This window comes from Aplysia californica, unplaced genomic scaffold (genome assembly GCF_000002075.1).
Source record: "Aplysia californica isolate F4 #8 unplaced genomic scaffold, AplCal3.0 scaffold00388, whole genome shotgun sequence".
NCBI classification, from domain to species: domain Eukaryota; kingdom Metazoa; phylum Mollusca; class Gastropoda; order Aplysiida; family Aplysiidae; genus Aplysia; species Aplysia californica.
In genome coordinates this window covers 73,938-93,937 of record NW_004797658.1, presented here as the reverse complement: position 1 = coordinate 93,937, position 20,000 = coordinate 73,938, and the positions used below count along the sequence as shown (strand labels likewise).

Genomic DNA, 20,000 nt, shown 5'->3' with positions numbered 1-20,000 from the left:
AACTTATAATGCCAGTGCAACCTTAGAAAAACATTTCTTAATTTTCTACAATTTTTCCGCAAACAAATATCAAATCAAAGAGGAATGTTTAAACTTTGCAATCATGAATACAATCAGGAAAAACGTTCCAAAGTCAAAAACAAGAAAAGAGAGCACAACAGTGGCAAGAGTTTTTGAGGCTTTTGTTGCTGTTTATTCTTATTTACCTTGGTCAAACATCATACCATTGTATCAGTACAAGAGATGTTGTTGTCACTATAACAAATGCGCAAATACATTCCATACTGTACATGCACCGTGTTGTGTTGTGATGCAATACATCGTGTTGTGTGTTGTGTTGCACAATCTGATGTAGTATATCGTTATTCAGTTGGGACAAACTTGAGGTGGGAAGTAAAGTCAAGTCAGGAAATTTTGAAAAAGTAAAGAGTCAAAGTTTGTGAATGTCTTAGCAGAATTTGCTTTCCCCCATTAAGTCATCTCGGTCACTGTAAACGTTTGACATCCTTACCGACACAATCGACACCTTTTATGAGACAAGGCCATATGGGTGAAAGGTGTCATATCAACAGAATATAAAACAAAATAAATCTGCATCAGCTAAATCACCCCCCCCCCCCAACCCCCATATTAACAGGATAGATAGTGTCCCCTAGCAGTTCCATTCTAGTCCACAAGTCAACCCACTGATAAATAATGTATATGGCCCCATGATCAGTTGATAATTTTTAAAAACAAAACTGTCCGTCTAGGAAATCAAAAGTTTTAGTCTATGGCCCACCTGGAAGTAAGAAATCTAATATTTTATCTCATGAAACGGCCTGGAGTAATATATGCTATTGTGTCAGTGGCAGTCTCGGGTTTGGGAGCTTGAGTATTCCAACCGATATCACCAAATTTTCTCCCGCTTTGACCCATGAGATATTCAGAATGGCTTGACCTGACCTGTGACTTGAGCATGATTGCCCATAACTGGTTCAGATCGATATAGTAGATAAAGGGCAGATAAAGAATCGAGAGATGTTTTAGACACAACAACTCTGAATGTAGACAGATTAAGAAGGATATAGACACAACAACTCTGAATGTAGACAGATTAAGAAGGATATAGACACAACAACTCTGAATGTAGACAGATTAAGAAGGATATAGACACAACAACTCTGAATGTAGACAGATTAAGAAGGATATAGACATAACAACTCTGAATGTAGACAGATTAAGAAGGATATAGACACAACAACTCTGAATGTAGACAGATTAAGAAGGATATAGACACAACAACTCTGAATGTAGACAGATTAAGAAGGATATAGACACATCAACTCTGAATGTAGACAGATTAAGAAGGATATAGACACATCAACTCTGAATGTAGACAGATTAAGAAGGATATAGACACATCAACTCTGAATGTAGACAGATTAAGGATATAGACACATCAACTCTGAATGTAGACAGATTAAGAAGGATATAGACACACCAACTCTGAACGTAGACAGATTAAGAAGGATATAGACACACCAACTCTGAATGTAGACAGATTAAGAAGGATATAGACACACCAACTCTGAATGTAGACAGATTAAGAAGGATATAGACACAACAACTCTGAATGTAGACAGATTAAGAAGGATATAGACACAACAACTCTCAATGTAGACAGATTAAGAAGGATATAGACACAACAACTCTCAATGTAGACAGAGATGTAGACACATCAACTCTCAATGTAGACAGAGATGTAGACACATTGACTCTCAGCGGTGCCCAACTCTTCGTCTCGTCGGTGGACTGACACTAACATTGTCCCCGCCACCCAGAGCCAGAAAATGGACCTCTCTGTCCCCTTCATCATTGTATCGTATGGGCCCCAGTCCCACCCCCTGGAAGACAGACTCGCTAGCTACACACTTCTGCTCCTGCACCCAGGTGTTGACGTTGTGAACCACCAACTCGCTCTCTCGGTGCAGCCGGTCACCATTCGCCCGCGACTCCTCCAGGGCCACCCTCAGGCCGGAGATTTCCTCGTTGGCGCTGCGGTAGTTCTGCTTCATCAACTCCAGCTCATTCAGGACTTTGCCAGACTGGAACACACAGGGGTATGAGGAATCAAAAAAGGAGGGAGAGAAATTTGGAACACACAGGGGAAGAGAAATTATACAGGATGATACAGACTGGAACAGACAGGATAAAAAACTTGTAGGCTGAGCCAATAGTGACAAAGTCTATTTTAACCAAAATGCCAAATATAGCATAATAGAGGCATTCAAACGATATTGCATCACATCTTTAATTATTAAATAAATCTAGCCAATAGTTCTGCCACAATCGCAATTCCCAATGTGCAAATGTCCAAGAGTTGCCTTTTAAGCCTTGCCTTAAGAATCCATTCCTTCAATACAAGGTGAAAGGACATAATCACCTCTAACCCGCTGCCAACAATATATGTCTGCTGAAATCTTTTCCTATGGTAAGATCTGTGAATGTGACAAAACAATAGACACAGTGACTAGCAACTTACTCTCCACGATGTGTAATGTACTGTCAACCTCCCCAGAGTAGGTGCAAGAAACAGCATAGACTGCTGACCTCTTCTGTAGTAGATTTGTACTTCTAATCCCCTCCCCTCCCCCCTGCCCCTACCCCTGAACAGGTGTGATTAACAACACACACACACCTCCTCAGTAGCAGCCTTGTACTTCTCCTGTAGCGAACTGAGCTCCACCTTCAGCACCACCATCTCCTCCTCCTTGGCCGACAGCTCCTGCAGCGAGTGTTTCTGCTTCTCCTGGCTCGACACCAGGTCCACCTGCAGGCTCGTGTAGCGCTCCTCAAAGTGTTGCAGCTGAGTAAATCCGACAGGAGAATAGAGAGAAGAAAAGATTGGGTGAGTCAGGAGCAGAGGAATACTCTTATGGACAAATTGACGGCCCACTGTAAGAGTCCATCATACCTCACTTTTCAAAATGGCAGATAGAGGAGGCTTACACTAAGCAATCAAATATAGCCCATCTTAGATTAGTTCAAATAACAGTTTTAGGGCAAATGCAACACAAATAGGTCATATAAACGTTGAAGATTATAGGAATAACATGCAAAGAAATGAAGGAGGAGAGATAAAGACGATCGATGTTAGACAGGAAAGGAGCAAACCACACCAGAGCACCCATCAACCACCGGCATGGTAAAATTAAACTCCTCTATTTACCAGCAAACTAGATCAAAGTGTAGTTAGAATCTCCGAGGGGACAGAAATGCTCTAGAAAAAGGTCAGGCCTGTTCGCTGGGTGGTAGATGTCTAACTCTGATGCCAAAGGACTTGGTTTGATTCCCAGTTCATAGAAATGCTGGGACTCATATAAGGCATGATGAGTGTTTGAAAAGATTTGGTTTGATTCCCAGTTTGTGTACATTTTGGGGCTCGAAAGTAGTATGGCAAGTATTTGACTCTCATGTCAAAGAACTTAGTTCGATGCCTTGCTCCAGCATAAATGATCAATAGACAACTGGGTGCTCTTCTTCAGGTTTCTGTAACCCACAGCCAAAAATAGATGGGAGAAAGAAAAGGAACATTCAAGAGAATGATAAAAACAAAAACAAAAAGAGGACAGAATAGGTAGGAGGCAGAAAAGACACAAGAGTGGACGGTCTAGTTGTACAAGAGGGGACAGGCTGGTTATACCTCCTCCTCCGTGGCACGGTTTATCTCCTGTGTCTTTCTCAACTCCTGTTGCATCTTGCGCAGCTTCTCATCGTACATCATGATCTGGGGATATCACAGTCAGTGTCATTCTAAAGTCCTAGTTTGGCCACCTTTCTCCCTCCATCTTTTCCCCCCTCCCTCTCTTCCCTCCTCCCTCTAAATCCCCTCCCCTCCTCACCTCCTACCTCATACAGTTATTTTACTTTCCTAGCTTTGCCATATCCCTCCCTCTTTCCTCCTTCCCTCTACCCTCCTCATCTCCTCCCCTATAGAAAAAGTTTACTCTCCCAGTTCGGCTGTCCCCCGCTCTCCCTTTCTCCCTCATCTCTTCACCTCCTCCCTCAAAGAATTGTTCTTCTGTCTTAGTTTTGCCACATCCCTCCCTCCCTTTCGCTTCCTCACCTCCTCCCTCATGGAGTTATTCTGCTGTCCCAGTTTCGCTGCGTCCGTCTTGACGGCGGCCAACTGCCGTGACTTGTCTGTTAACTGTTCCATGGCCTCCTTGTGGTTGCCGTGAACAGTGGTCAGCTGGACCTTCAGTTCGTGAACTTTGCTGTCAGCCTCCATCAGCTGTCACATAATATACATACAATAGAACTTATCTTATTTGTAGTCCAAAGCCCATGCGGGCTGCTCGCTGAAAAAAACAACAAGGAAGACACAAAAGCAGTTTCTGGGACACTTAAATAGACACAAGGGTCTTGAACGTCTAGCATCAGCTCTCACTGGTAACACTGAAGGTAAATAAAGCAGAGGTAGCCCTAGATCAACTTACATAGAGAGCCTAAACAGATGGGTGATGGGGAAAGATCAGGACAGTACAAGCTTTTTGAGAGCATTCAAGCAAAGGAATGAATGGCAGACCATCATCACCGATGTCTGTCACAGATGATGACACTTGATGATGACAACTTTTATCTATCTCATCTTGCTTTTTCACATCAGCTCATACACACAGGGACACATGGAGATCAACAGTCCCCATCAGATATTTCAAAGTGTACACACAGTGTATCTTATCTTATCTTATCTTCTGCACACAGGCTCCTTCAGCTGTGACAGACTATACATATCATATATGTCATCTCATCTCATCTTATTTTATCTTATCAGTCTACCTTTTAATAAACAGCAAAGTAATGACAGCAATTGAAAAATTAAATACAGAGAAAGAAAAGTGATAAGAAGAAAAAAAAAAGACTAGCAAGAAGGAAAGAAACAAAAGGAGAAAATAAGACAAAAAGAGACGAGACCAAATGAGAAGAACAGAACAAGAGGAATGACAGAGAGGAAAAATGTGCTTTAAAAAATCTCACATCTGAGCTGGTCTTGCGATTCTGTTCCTGCAGTTTCTCCTGGTCTGTCTGAAGCTGGGCCAGAGTGTCTTCATAGCGGGCAATCTGTTGGAGATTTTAGTTTTAGTAAGAGTTTTATAACACTTGCAACACAATTAGGTCATACAAGTGCTGAAGATTAGAAGTGTAACTAGAGAGTAACATGCAAATAAAAGGAGGATAGATAAAGATGATAGAAGTTTGATAGAACAGAAGAAGCAAACCACGTCACGGCACTTGCTAACCACCGACACTCATAAACTCAAAAACACATCATGAACACACACAACACACAATACACACACACATACATCCCCTGCACACACACACATCCACTCCCACCCTTACCCACACTCACATACAAACACACACACACACACATACACACAGCACAGACACACACCCCCACCCACACACACCCCCACACATACACACACCAACACACTGACCTCCTGTGTGTGGTGTTTCGCCTGTTTCTGAGCTGTCTGCAGGTTCATGTTGAGCAGCTTGAGCTGTCCGTCTCTCTCGGCCAAAACCTCGTTCAGTTCCCGGATCTTTCGCTGGAGTTCTTCCATCTCGTGACGGGAGCGGGCCAGCTGCTCCTCGCGAGCCTTCACCTAAAAGTGGGAACGAGATGAGAGAAGACGAAATGATACATATATATATATATAGTAGAGGGTTTTATGGTGCTCGCAACTGCATAAGGTCATATGAGCGCCAAGGGGTGGGTGTCAACAGAGAAGTCTTTACAGGGGATCAGACTTAGACTGCTCACCTCTCTAGCTTCAACACCACAAGGTCTGCTTCGACTATCAAGGCACCCCGGAATTAGCAGGTCACAAGAGAGTGACAAACATACAAAAGAAGTAGAGGAAAATGACAATAGTAAGGATCAGGAAAGAAAAAGCAGCAGTTCCCTGTTGTAGATCAGGCACAGTTATGAGCGTGACATGAGTCAGCCCATTTACAATTCTACTATGCTTGAACGAGAAATGTCCCCCCTTCGGGAATGGCCTAAAGACACTTCAGTCAGTGGCACTGCCCCGGGGGTAGATGAAATGAGATGAGACGAAATGAGATGAAACGAGATGAAACGCGACAAGATGAAATAAGATGGGATAAGAAAAGGCGAGGACAGGAGAGGAAATGAAAGGAGAAGAGAGGAAAGGGGACGAGAGGAGAGGAGAAGAAAAAGAGAGGAGGGGAGGAGAGAAAAAACAGAAGAGGAGAGGGGAGTGGAATGGAAAGGGGAGGAAAGGGGAGAAAAAGGGAGGAAAAGGGAAAAGAGGAGGGGGGAGGGGAGGAGAGGAGAGACAGGATGAGAGGAGTGGAGAAAGAGAGGAGAGGAGAGAAGCGTAGACAAGAGGAGGGGAGAGAGGAAGTGGGTCTAAAAGACGAGATGGGACCGGACAAAATAGAGAATATAGTTTGTCTAATTGACTGGGCAAAGAAAAGCACATCCACACAACAACTGCCATTAAGTGCCTGGAAAAAGCTACACCGAGAGACAGTAACAACATGGCAATAGAGTGATTTCTTGTAAGACTTTTTTAACACTTGCAACACAATAAGGTCATGTAAGTGTCTGAAGATTAAAGGCATTACAAGAGAGTAACATACAAAGAAAAGAAGGGGGGAGAGATAAGGACGATAGACGTTAGATATAAAACAAGGAGCAAATCCAGAGCACCCACCAACCACCCAGACCCAATCACCCGTCACATCTCACTCACCCTGTCCTGGGCGTCGTGCATCTGTTTGTGCAGAGCCTCAAGGTCAGACTGAAGGTCAAGGCCTGACTTCTTGCTGGCGCTGAGCTGTCTGACCGTGTCGCCGTGTCGCTCTCGCTCAGCACGCAGCTCCACCTGTAGCTGGCCTAGGATCTGTTCCTGCTGTTCCACCTGAGGACACATGACACATGTGACTAATAACGCATGATGAATGACACATGTCACATCACACATGACCCATGACATACCATACATGACACATGGTGCATGACGCACGATACACCCAACACTACAAACCACACGTGATACACCCCACACGACACACTACACATAATATATAACTTAAATCTGTTCATTGAAGTTTACATATCAGGGAGTGCCAACTTTAACAAATCTCACATATCAAGTTGGGTCAAAGTTCACATCTCAGGAAGTAAATCTTTAAAGTTCACATGCAGGAGAGGCACATATGTCAAAAGTTCAAAGTTCACCTGATCAGAGAGCATCTTCTCCTGCTCGCGGGCCCCAGAGAGTTCGAGTTCCGCCTTGTGTGCCTGCTGCTTGTAGGCCACACCCTCCTGCACGGCACCGTGGTAGTCCTCCTTGGCAGACATCAGCTCCTTGCGCAGTTTTCCTAGGAGGCTCTTCTGCTCCTTCAGCTCTTCCTCTTGGCCCTCAGCTCTCTCACTGACCGACTTCAGCTCCGCCTACGCAAGGAACGGGTAAAGAAGTGAAGTGAATAAGTTGTGGTTTGTTTTGATAAAGCTTCTTGTCTTTGTTTAAGTAAGTTTTACAGCACTTGCAACATTAATATGCCACATAAATGTTGAAGATTAGAAGTTTTACAAGAGAGTAACCTTTAAAGAAAAGGAGAAGGAGAGAGATTATGACAATAGATGTTTGATAGGAAAGAAGAAGTGAACCACACCTGAGCACCCACCAAACACCCATGATAAAGCTTACAGTCCATTCACAATATTTGTGAGCAAGTAAAAATATATTTCACAGATGGTGTAGAAAAACATCTCAACCATATTTCACGAGTATAAATAATTAACATCGGCACAAAAAGTACAAATAAATGCTTCAATTCTTTTGTCACCCACATGACCCACCCCCCAGCCCGGAGAGAAGATGGTGACCTCTGACCTGCAGTTTCCTGGTGCTCTGCTCGTGCCTGACGACCTCGGTGACCCTCTGACTCAGCTCCTCCTGCGTCGTCTGAAGGCTCTGTTCCATCAGGCTCAGCTTCTCCTCATGGTGGGCCAGCTGGTGAACACACAGGTCACGACACGTGTGTCATTTGACGACAAACACACAAACACACACACACACACTAACACAAACACACAAACACACACACACACACACACACACACACACACACACACACACACACACACACACACACACACACACACACACAGAGGTCACATGTCTTTGCACTTTACACATGTGTAACAGCTGCCAACTTTTCAAAAGCAAAAAACAGTCTCTACCCATGAGGCAGGTCAGGTAACCCTCTCCTGTGTGTATGTATGTGTGTGAGTATGTGTGTGTACATGTGTGTATGTGTATGTTTGTGTGTGAGTGGGTACATGTGTGTGTGTGAATATGTGTGTGTGCATATGTGTGTGTGTGAGTGTGTGAGGGTGTGTGATGTGTCTGTGTGAGTGTTTGTGTGTGTGTGTTTGCATGTATGTGTGTGTGTTTACGTGTGTGTGTGTGTGTGTGTGTGTGTGTGTGTGTGTGTGTGTGTGTGTGTGTGTGTGTGTGTGTGTGTGTGGGTGGGTGTATGTGTGTAGCACTGACCTCCTGAGCACAGTCCTTGTACTGTGTCCTCGACTCTCCCAGCTCTCTCCTCAGGCTCTCTGTCTCTGACTTCAGGTCCTCAATCTGGACAGACACATGGGCCAGTTTGATTTCAGTTTCAGTAAGATTTTTACAGCATTTGCATCACAATTAGGTCATAAAAGTGCAGAAGATTAGACAAGTTATAAATGAGTAAATAATATAAAAAAGAAAGAGAAGAGATTATTACGACAAAAGTTCGGCATGAAAGAAGGAGCAAACCATATCAGAGCACCACCCAACCACCCACTATGAATATGAACGTACAAAGTCATTTCAACAGAAGTCAAATGTACAAAAGATAGTATAGACAGAAAGACAGACACACAGACTGACACTGAACAGACCGAAGGACCGACAGACAGACAGACAGACAGACAGACAGACAGACAGACAGACAGATACAGAATAGAGTACTCACAGAAGCGTCCAGCTGTTTGTTGTGAGAGTTGAGTTGAGCCATCTCTAGCTTGACCTCGTGGGCAGCTCGCTCCAGCTTCTCTATCTGTACAACACATATACACACAGAACACATTATGATGACGCATAATGTTCTAACTTCTCTATTTGTACAACATACACACACAGACACGTTAGTGGGAGGTGAAAGGGGGGGAGGAGATGAGGGATGGGGGTAGGAGTGAAGGTTGGACGAGAAGTGGAGGGGGTCTTCGAAAAGGATAGAGATCAAAAGTAGTAACTTTTAATACTTATGCGTAAATGTAAATATAGGGGGAGGAGAGTGGCAGGGAATATATAAGGCTATAGAACATGTGGCTCTAATATAGCTAAATATCTATGTTTTGGGAGAATTGGAGGGGAGAAAAAGGATAAGGCAGTGGTGTAATCTTTTAGAAAAGTTATTTCTGATGGAACAATAACAGACATATCTATGCACAAACACACACCCACACACATGTATCCCCCTCAACCCCCCCCCCCCCCCCCCACACACACACACCACACACACAAGCACAAACAAACACACACACCCCATACATACACACAAACACACACTTCCCCCCCACACACATACACATGTACATACACACACACACACACACACACACACAAACACACACAGAAGAGAGATGACCCACCTCCTCCACTTTACTGTGTATGTCGTCCCGACAAGACGCAATCTCCGCCTCGTTCCTCTGTATCTGTTCCTCCTTGTTGTTCAGCTGAAGCTCCGCCCCCGATAGCCCCGCCTTCACGTCTGACAGCTGTCGCTCCAGCGTGGCCACCAGGTCGTCATAGCGACATGTCTCGCTCTTGTGGCGCTGGTGGGCGGAGCTTAGGTTGAGCTGTAGCTGTTGGACATTCTGCTCCAGGCGTTCAATCTGGGCAGACATAGATGTGAGAGATAACTTAGTTTTAGTAAGAGTTTCACAGCACTTGCAATGCAATTAAGTTATACAAGTGTCAAAGATTAGAGGTTTTACAAAAAAGTATTCAGTGAGTTTTTCATGGCACTTGCAACACAGTTAATTTATAAAAGTGCTAAAAAGTAAAACCTTACTAGAAAGAAGGATACACAAAATAAAAAGGAGGAGGGAAAGAACAACAGATGTTAAGTAGGAAAGAAATAGAAAACCACACCAGGGCACTCGCAAACCATCCACTCTGAGAGAACAAAATAAAGTTGGTCCAGTGTATAGAAAAACATGTACACACAATAACACAGCCTACCTCTGTCTCTGCTATACTATATACACATATCTCTACACCCCCCTCCCCAACCACAACACACACACAAACACCCCCCCCCCCAAACACACAAACACACACACACACACACACACGCACCCCCCCTCCCATACACAACCCCCAGCCTACCTCTGTCAGCGCCGTACTCTTGTCGTCCTTGACCTGTTGGAGGTCAGACTGGGTCAGGTCAAGGTCTGCCTTCAGCTGCTCCACGGTGCGACCTTTGAGCTCAATCTCGCTTCGAGCCTCCTCTAGCTGGTACTCCAGGCCGGCGATCTGGTCCTCCTTCTCTGCGAACTGGACACAAGGGACACAGTGAACTTAATTGACTCATATAGTGGACTAAGTGGACACAATTTAGTTTTAGTTAGAGTTTTTACGGCCCTTGCAACACAAATAGGTCATATAAGTGCCAAAATTTAGATGTGTTACTAGAGAGTAACTTACAAAGAAAGAATGGCTGAAAGATAAGGACAATATATGTTTGATGGGTCACTAACGAGTCTTCACCCTCTCTCTCCATTCCTCCCTCCCTCCGTTCCCCCCCTCTCTTTCTCTCTCTTTCTCTCGCGCATGCACGCGCGTGCGCGCACACACACACACACACACACACACACACACACACTCACATGCACACACACACACTCACAGGCACACACACACACTCACATGCACACACACACACACACACACACACACACACACACACACACACACACACACACACACTGACCTCTCTGTCTGTGTGGCTGTGCTCTGTCTGATAGTTCAGAAGTTTGTTCTCAAAGTTGTGTGCTCGCTCGTCGTTCTGTAGGGCCTGTTGGGGAGACATCACAAAGTTTTAGTTTAATTGTAGTTTTTACAGCATTCGTAACACAGCTAGGTCATATATGTGCTGAAGATTAGAAGTTGTACTAAAGAGTAACATACAAAGAAAAGAAGGAAGAGAAATAAGACCGAAACATATTTGAATTGGAAAAAAGGAGCAAACCACACAAGATAGATTTAGCAATGGAACAACAGAATACCATCAGAAATGTCGTGCACTCAACCATCATGTATATCAATGATATGTATCACGATATGGTGGAATCAGGCACTCGTTAATATTTGTGTATATGCAGTTATTGGTACAGTCTTAAAGCTTGATTATTTGTCTTATTTTGGTTGAAAAAAAATACCCATCCATTCTGAACAGTGCTTTTATGATAGACGGAGGTGGGCATCAACTGGTTTCAGGGGTAAAATCAGTGAAAATATCGCCGCCAAAGTTTGGTGAATTCCAAACCTAGAGTGTTCTTGAAAACTGTAAATTTACTTTTTTTGTGTCTTTGATCAACCTTTTTTTTATTAAAATCCAAACAGAAATGAGTTTTAAAATGGACATTAAAGGAGCTGAGCCAAAAAAAGAATTCTACAAAATTTTCTTCAATTTCATTATTTCGACGAGCCTCTGATTTCACCACGATGCCACACAAACTGTCTCTGCCGTCTCCTCTACCTCACCTCATGCTTGGCCTCCTGCACCCGGTCCCTGAGCTCCCTGTTGGCCTCCTCCAAGTCCTTGACCCTGGTCTGTGTGGCCCCCAGCTCTCGCTGCGTGCTGTCCAGCTCCTGGGTCAGCTGATGGATCATGTCCTCACACTTGCCCACTTCCTCCTTGCTCTCCGAGAAGGCTCGATCCAGGCCCTCCAGCTCAGACCTCTGCTGCTCTATTGTCTGTTCTTTGTCCAGTTCCTGTGTAAAAAACATTTGCAGATGTTGAAAGCTTCTAGGAAAAAAAGTATTCGTAGATATTGAAAGCCCCAGAGAAAAAAGTATTTGTAGATGATGAAAGCCCCTAGGAACAAAAAATTATTTGTAGATGTTGAAAGCCCCCGGAAAAAAGTACTTGTAGATGTTGAAAGCTCCTATGGAAAAAAACATTGTAGATGCTGAAAGCTCCTGGGAAAAAAGTACTTGTAGATGTTGAAAGCTCCTATGAAAAAAAAAATTGTAGATGTTGAAAGCTCCTGGGAAAAAAGTATTTGTAGATGTTGAAAGCTTCTGAGAAAAAGTATTTGTAGAATGTTGAGAGCTTCTGAGAAAAAAGTATTTGTAGATATTGAAAGCCCCCATTGACCCAATTTCTGACCTGCTATGACCAAAAACAGGAGTTTTGCTCAGAATCCTCCCTAAAAAATCAGAGTTGGGAGGGTGGGGTGATTGGTGTGTGTGTGTGTGTGTGTGTGTGTGTGTGTGTACGTATATGCGTGTGTGTGTGTGTGTGTGTGTGTGTGTGTGTGTGTGTGTGTGTGTGTGTGTGTGTGTGTGTATGTGTGTGTGTGTGTGTGTGTGTGCATATGTGTGTGCATGTGCTTGTGTTTATATGTGCAAATGTGAGTGTACGCATGTGTATATGCATGTGTGTATGTGAGCGTACATATATATGTGTGCAAGTTGAGCGAGTGTGTGTGTAAGTAAGTACCACCTACCCTACTCCTGCTCTCCGTCAGTTTCTCCTGCAGTGACCCGACGGTTGACTCCAGGTGGCCTATCTGTGCGCTGGCCTGGTTCAACTTTTGCTTCTGACTACTTAGAGATGATTCGAGCTTCTCCACCGTCTGGACAGATAAGCACAGACACACAATTAGACAAACATCATCAATACAAACAATAGTTTTAATTTTAGAAAGAGGTTCACCACACTTATAACATAAATATTTCATACAAGTGCTAAAGATTAGAGGTGTTACTAGAGAGTAACATACAAAGAAAAGAACAAAGAGAGATAAGGATGATAGATATTTGATAGGAGAGAAGAAAATAATGAAAGTCTTGTCCAATAACAAAACAGAACCAATCAAAATAGCCATTTGAGAAGTACAAGTGTATGTATCTGATTGGTTGCATCCAGCTATTAACAAAAATTCAACCAATCAAACAGCTTGTTGCTGTAGACTGTCACTGTAAAGGTACCTGATTGGCCACTTCCAGCTGTCCCTGCGACACAAACAGCTGCTGTCTGGTCTCACTCAGAATGGTCTCCTGTTCCTTCAACTGTTCACTCTGACGTCGTATCTGGACGGGAGAGAAAAAACCCAGATATAATACAATCAGTCAAAGATGCTGTAACGGCCACCTTGTCCTACACATTTACCTGTACAAATGACCACTTCCCATTTCCCCCAATTTTTTTAATACTCTTACAATTAAATGGTCCAATATGCCCCCTGTCTAAGACACCACTTTTCTTCTAGACAATGGGCGGCCGTCTTGGACAATTTTGATAAAAAAAAGAGTTCATACTCTGCACTGAACCACTGACTAGAAAACAAAATACTGACGAACACATTTACTGTTAGGTCTAATTTTTATGAGATATTTATGACTGAATAATTTTCTAATCTGTTCGAAAGTATGCTGTATCTTAATAAAAACATTATTCATTGTGGGGATATAATTCTCCATTTATTTGATATGCAATACATGTCCATTCCAACTAACATAATAGCAAACACACTTTTCAGTTTCTCCAATTTCAACAGGGCTGATTTTTAAAGGTAAATTTTGAGAGATCATATCTTGGGCAGCAAATCTTACTGTGGTTGTAGCATTAATGTATCAGATAATGCAGATTCATTTAGCTTTAAACTGGTATGCTGTATGAGTGGGTATGTAAGGCTTATACACAATACATGGGACACATTTTCAATGTAAAATGGGAGAGGGAGAGGGAAAGCGAAAGAGAGAGAGAGTCGAGAGAGTCGAGAGAGAGAGAGAGAGAGAGAGAGAGAGAGAGAGAGAGAGAGAGAGAGAGAGAGAGAGAGAGAGAAAGATTTTTAAAAACCCTCACATCATCAGCACTCTCATCCTGCAGTTTTTTGTACTTGCTGAGATCCTCCGTCAGTCCCAGTACCGTGTTCTTCAGCTCCAGGTTCGACCTCCGACCCTCAGCCAGGTCAGCACGAGTGACCTCCAGGTCCTCCCGTATGACGTCATTGTCCTGCTGCATGCGGGAGATCTCGGCAGAGGCACTCGACTTGCTGGCCTGGAGCTCCGACTTGAGCTGCTCGATGTTGCGAGCCTGGTTCTGAGCCTGACGTGGTGGGAGGGGGAAGGTTAGAGAGTGGTGGGAGGGGGAAAGATAGAAGTAGTCAAACGAGGCAACAGAGAGATATCTGTGAGGACACACACACACACACACACACACACACACAAACACACACAAAGCAACTCACATACACACCACACACACACACACATGGTCTTCTCTCATCATTTAAATCAGAAAGGAGTTTTTTGTCAGAAAAATTTTTTACAAACCAGTTGTACAAACAGTGCACAACACAATAGAAATGATTTCTTATAGTTTGGACAAACTGCAGATACTTCACCATGAGCACGCACATTATCCATACAAAGTTTCCAATCCGAATTTTAGATAAAAGAATTTCACTAACATGTATGTAAAATACGGAAGATCAATCAACATTTACTTTGGTTTCATTAAGCTTTCCATTACGATATTATTCCGATTTTCTTATCATCAACATAACACAAAAGACCTCTATAGCTATCTGTGAAGCCATCACACTGGTCTACATACACAAAAACTACAAGAATCCAGTGACTGCTACCACTCGGCTACAAACCAGCAAGGAGAAAGTTTTAAAATCCACTGTGTGAATGTGATGAGACATTTTCCCCCACATGCAGAAATAAAAACTTGACAACAAAAAGGGAGGAGTTTGCCAGATAGGAGGAAAAAGCACTGACCATACTCTGCACAGTCCAGTTTGAAAGGATACAGTGATGCCACCAGATATTTTGAATATTTAGTTAAGGTTAGGCAATAGTTATACAGCACTTGTAACACAAATGGGTGGTATAAAAGCCAAAGATTTGAGGCGTTACTAAAGAGTAACATACAAAGACAAGAAAAAAGAGAGATAAGGATGATAGATGTTTGATAGAAAGAGAAGAGATAAGGAGGATAGCTGTTTGATAAAAGGAGAAAAGATAAGGATAATAGATGTTTGATAGGAAAGAGGAAGCAAATCATACCAGAGCACCCACCAAAAACTCACCTATACCTATCTGACCCAAACATTACAGCGTGAAGATATCAGACATGGCCAGTGAGATTCAAAAACGCGTCTGTCAAGTCAAAGTTTACCCAAATCATCCACAATCATTCCGTCGGTTGAGATACAAACATCGTACTGAATCAAAATGCGCAAGACAAATAGTGGGGAGTAAAAAATAGTGACAAAAGCAAAATCTGTGGTCAGCGTATGGGGTCATTTCTGCCCACTCGGAATGACAGTGATATACAAAGAGATGCAATATTTCCCAAACAAAAAGGGGAAGACGAAAAAGAAAAAGGGACGAGAAAATTCCTTCACCAACAATCCATACCCCAAACACATCAAAACAAAATATGTCTGAAAAAATGAAACCTTTTGACATTTCTATCAACTAAAATAATTACAACATTGTCTTCATCATGTTAAAAAAAACAACCTGACTGTCTCCATAGATCGACAGGAATTCTCACTCACTATATATATACACGAGTTGGGAACTGATACTCTTCGGGACTTGGTCTGAAGTAAACAGACCTCTAGAGTAGACAAAGTCCTGACATAGTTCACCGCATCCTACAACCCATAATTGTAGGTGTCTAACATTCCCATCAACACATTTTATCATTCGCAAGGCAAGCTGCTTCAAACATTCCTGTCAGGGCCAACCCAGGCTGAGAGAGAAACAATGTCCCAACAGACAGAATGAAATACTCGATAGAAAACTCCCCTCACAGAAATCGAACTTATGTCTTCAGCATGCACCAGCAAAGTGCCAAAAGACAGACATAATATAAAACTTGCTCTTTCAGCTATTATATTTAAGTGCAAACTCTCATATTTCTCCTTTGATGTTAATAAAATACTTTAAAGTTTTTCCTATGATGTTTATTGAATATCCGTATGCTATTCGTATAATGTAAATTAAATACTTTTACATTTTCCTGTGATGTACACGAAAACCCTTTGCTTTAACTATGATGATGTCCACTGAATACTTTTGTTTTTTTTCCAACTAAGTACATTGAACACCCATGTGTTTCCTATAATATTCATTTAATACCATTATGCTTTTCCTGTTGAACTTGTCTTGCAGCGTTATAAGAGAAGACAAATGCATAAAAGAAATGAGCTTTTGCAGAATTCTCATAGTGACATCATGCTTAAAGCGGTGACATTGGTAGCAAGATCCACTCTGACACATGCATGTGAGACACAGTGACTGACAGTGACCAACCGTGACCGACACATGTGTCACACGTGACACAGAATCTGAGGGCTGACCAGAAACCAAATCAGGCATAAGAAAACACAAACATACACTGATACAGACAAATAGATACAGACACAGATGCAGACAAACATAGACACAGACACAGATATGAAAAATACATATTGAAACACACATGCACAGACATAAACACAGACACAGATAAATAGACACGGACACAGAAAAGTAGACACAGATGCAGACAAATAGAAACAGACACAGACACAAACACAGACAGACACAGACATGACAAATACAAACAGAAACACAAATGCACAGACATAGACACAGACACAGACAAACACACAGAAAAAAAGAAAGACACACAAAAATGGACAAATTCACAGTCAAAGACAAACAGACACAGACAAAACATACACAGACACATACACAAACAAACAGAAACAGACAAACAAACAGAAACAGACAAACAAACAGAAACAGACAAACAAACAGAAACAGACAAACAAACAGAAACAGACAAACAAACAGACAATAAGACAAACATAGACAAACATACAGAACAACGTCAAGCCAAACCCAAGCAACAAGTGCCAGCGCTGCCACAAGAAACAAGAGGGGCAGGTGAGGAAGAGGAGTTGAGGGGGGAGGGGCGGGGAGAGGAATGAGGTCTGCCCCCAACCAGACAACACCGAGACATCCAAGAGTCCTCATGCTCCAGCTTACCTCTCTGCGCACACAACACACCCCACCGAGCGGGCGCCCCTCCACTCCAGGCGACCCACCGCACTGGAGCTAGTTTGAAACTGTCCACTGCTACAAGCAACACATCCTCGCCCTTGCAATAAGACAGGCTAACCCACAATCTATCTTTCTTTTTTTTTGCGTTTGAATCAATTGTGAATTGTCCATTTCATATGCTTGATCAAAGATAGGTATGGATTTTGGCAAAAAATACTTCTAAAACCTTAAAAATAAAGCCGAACAACCTGCTGGCTGCCATGTTGCTATATGATGAAATCATATAAGTTTTTTTGCTTCACCTGTACAACTATCTCTGCCTCTGTTAACCAGTCTTATTGCTGGGGCAACGACATTCTTCTCTCTCTATATACCACAGGGCAGTCACACAAAAAGGTACAGTCGCAGCACCTGCTCTTGAGCTTCAGGTTTAGTCAAAGTTTCACAGCACTTGCACCATAGATAGGTCAAATAAGTGCCAAAGATTAGAGGTGTTACTACAAGAGAGTAACATACAAAGAAAAGAAAGAGGGATAAGGACAACATATCTTTTTAAAGGAAAAAAAGGACACACCACACCAGATCTCCCGCCAACTACCCACTTTGAACCTCCTCAAACAGCAACCTGTCCAAGACAATCATCTGTCCATCGGGTAACTTCCCGCTTCCCCCCTTGCATGTTTTTCCATATATTATAATGACACTGTCCAAGATGTTCACCTGGCTAAGACAACCATTTTTCTCCTTGACAATGGGTAGCATCGTCTTGGAATAATTTCAACAGTATTTTTTTTAAAAACAAGCTACTCATAGATTGCACGTAAGAGGAGAATATTCCACCCCCTTCATTTTCCTTACTTCCATCATCACATTTGAGCAGTAGGCAGCATGTTGCTGAATAAAAAGAAGCACATCTACTCAATAATGGTCATTTAGGGCTGTGAGAAAAGCAACGATAAAAAAAAGCAAACAACACAGGGATAGGTAACCAGTAGGACCAACCTGTGACACCCTCCAACCACCCATGAGCAGAAGGCAAACCCCTTCAACATTTTACATTTCAGTACGCACAAACAGACAAACAAATAAACCCACTCGCCGGTAAACACATACCAACACATCAAATGATTTCTGACATCACGTTGAAAGCACACCTGAGTGCATGTTTTACGGTGTGTGTGCAGTGAGAGTGTGTGCACGTGTGTGTGAAAGCGTGGGAGTGCGTCAGGACAGTTCCACTCACAGACACTGGGAGACCAATGATGCATTAATAGCCCAGGGAAAAAGAAGCTTCAAATCAACATTATACTTGTAAGAGTTTTAAAGCACTTGCAACACAAATAGGTCATAAAAAGCCGAAGATTAGAAATTTTAATACTAGAGAGTAACATACAAAGAAAAGAATAAAGAGAGATAAAGATGAAAAATAGGACAGCAGGAGCAAACCACACCAGACCAAACTAGGTTTGATTCCTACTACACTAGGACAGTTGAATAAAAGTTTGGATTATTGCTTTCTCGGGTTTATCAAGGCCATAATCAGCAGTTTTTTAGTTTGGAAGACAAACTCTCAGACACAATAACAGTCACTTAGTGCAAGTACAAAAGTAAGACGGATAGCCAAAAACAACAAAGCGGGAAAGTATAGCAGGACGACCAACCCGTGGCACCCTCCAACCGCCTACTTGATCAATACAGGAAAATATATGTGCAATATGACAGTCACCTGTCAACGTCAGCTCTGACAACAATGACACTGACACTGACACCATTATCCACACACCAGCCAAATACACAAATCCCCAACTAGCGACATTTGGCTTACAGAAAAGTCATTTATTCTTTGGAATACAACGCTGCATAGAAAAAAAAAAACATATGAAGAAAAAGACAAGTAAAAATTTTGGAATTCAGTATTGGTTCTGCATGCTTTAGGCACAAAAATCTGGAGTCAACAACAAACAGTCCAGATCACTGTGAGAAAAACCCACAGTGAGGGGAAAGCAAGAAAACACGCGTGGAACAGTTTCAAACTATCTCCATTTTGTGGGGAAACCGAGGCCGGGCCTCATGTCCTGGCCGTGACCTCTCTGTAGGGGTCAATAGAGAGAAAGGTCACACGGTTATCAGGGGTCAGGTCCTGGGGGGGGTCGAAGGTACCAGGGGTCATGGGGATGAAAGGTACCAGGGGTCCGGGTGGTCAAAGGTACCAGGGGTCATGGGGATGAAAGGTACCAGGGGTCCGGGTGGTCAAAGGTACCTGGGGTCATGGGGATCAAGAGTATTGGGCGTCGTTGGGGGGTCAAAAGTATCAGAGGTCTCAAGAACCTCACACGAACCTGGCACAAAAAAACACAACTGGACTGTCCAAATCATATAGACAGGAACAGAAAAGAGATGAACGAGACAGGTTTCAAAGAGCAGGAGATAACAAGACAGAAAAATCAGCTAGACATTTTGGGACTACACACTCCAGTCTTACAAACTGACAACAATGAACAAGCAAACAAACTCCGGTTGGCATACAAAGCCTCATTACCAAGGGCAGAGAACATTCCTGCATTATACAAAAAAATGCGACTTTGGTAAAAATATTAAATAAAAATAAAATCCAACTACCTATCACCAAGC

The 20,000-nt window shown here is 42.8% G+C and overlaps 1 protein-coding gene across 1 annotated transcript in view; it reads right to left on the bottom strand.

Moving 5' to 3' along the window:
* Positions 1-20,000, bottom strand: part of LOC101858427 (early endosome antigen 1) — a gene marked incomplete at its 5' end in the record, with an annotated part of 70,685 nt that overhangs the window by 13,823 nt on the left and 36,862 nt on the right. The window contains 18 exon segments of the mRNA XM_035971163.1: positions 1,915-2,087; positions 2,681-2,848; positions 3,686-3,769; positions 4,109-4,276; positions 5,023-5,106; positions 5,490-5,657; positions 6,774-6,941; positions 7,262-7,477; positions 7,920-8,039; positions 8,583-8,666; positions 9,043-9,126; positions 9,722-9,964; positions 10,461-10,628; positions 11,065-11,148; positions 11,838-12,068; positions 12,806-12,934; positions 13,290-13,391; positions 14,167-14,409. Coding sequence (XP_035827056.1) covers positions 1,915-2,087; positions 2,681-2,848; positions 3,686-3,769; positions 4,109-4,276; positions 5,023-5,106; positions 5,490-5,657; positions 6,774-6,941; positions 7,262-7,477; positions 7,920-8,039; positions 8,583-8,666; positions 9,043-9,126; positions 9,722-9,964; positions 10,461-10,628; positions 11,065-11,148; positions 11,838-12,068; positions 12,806-12,934; positions 13,290-13,391; positions 14,167-14,409 — 2,717 coding nt within the window.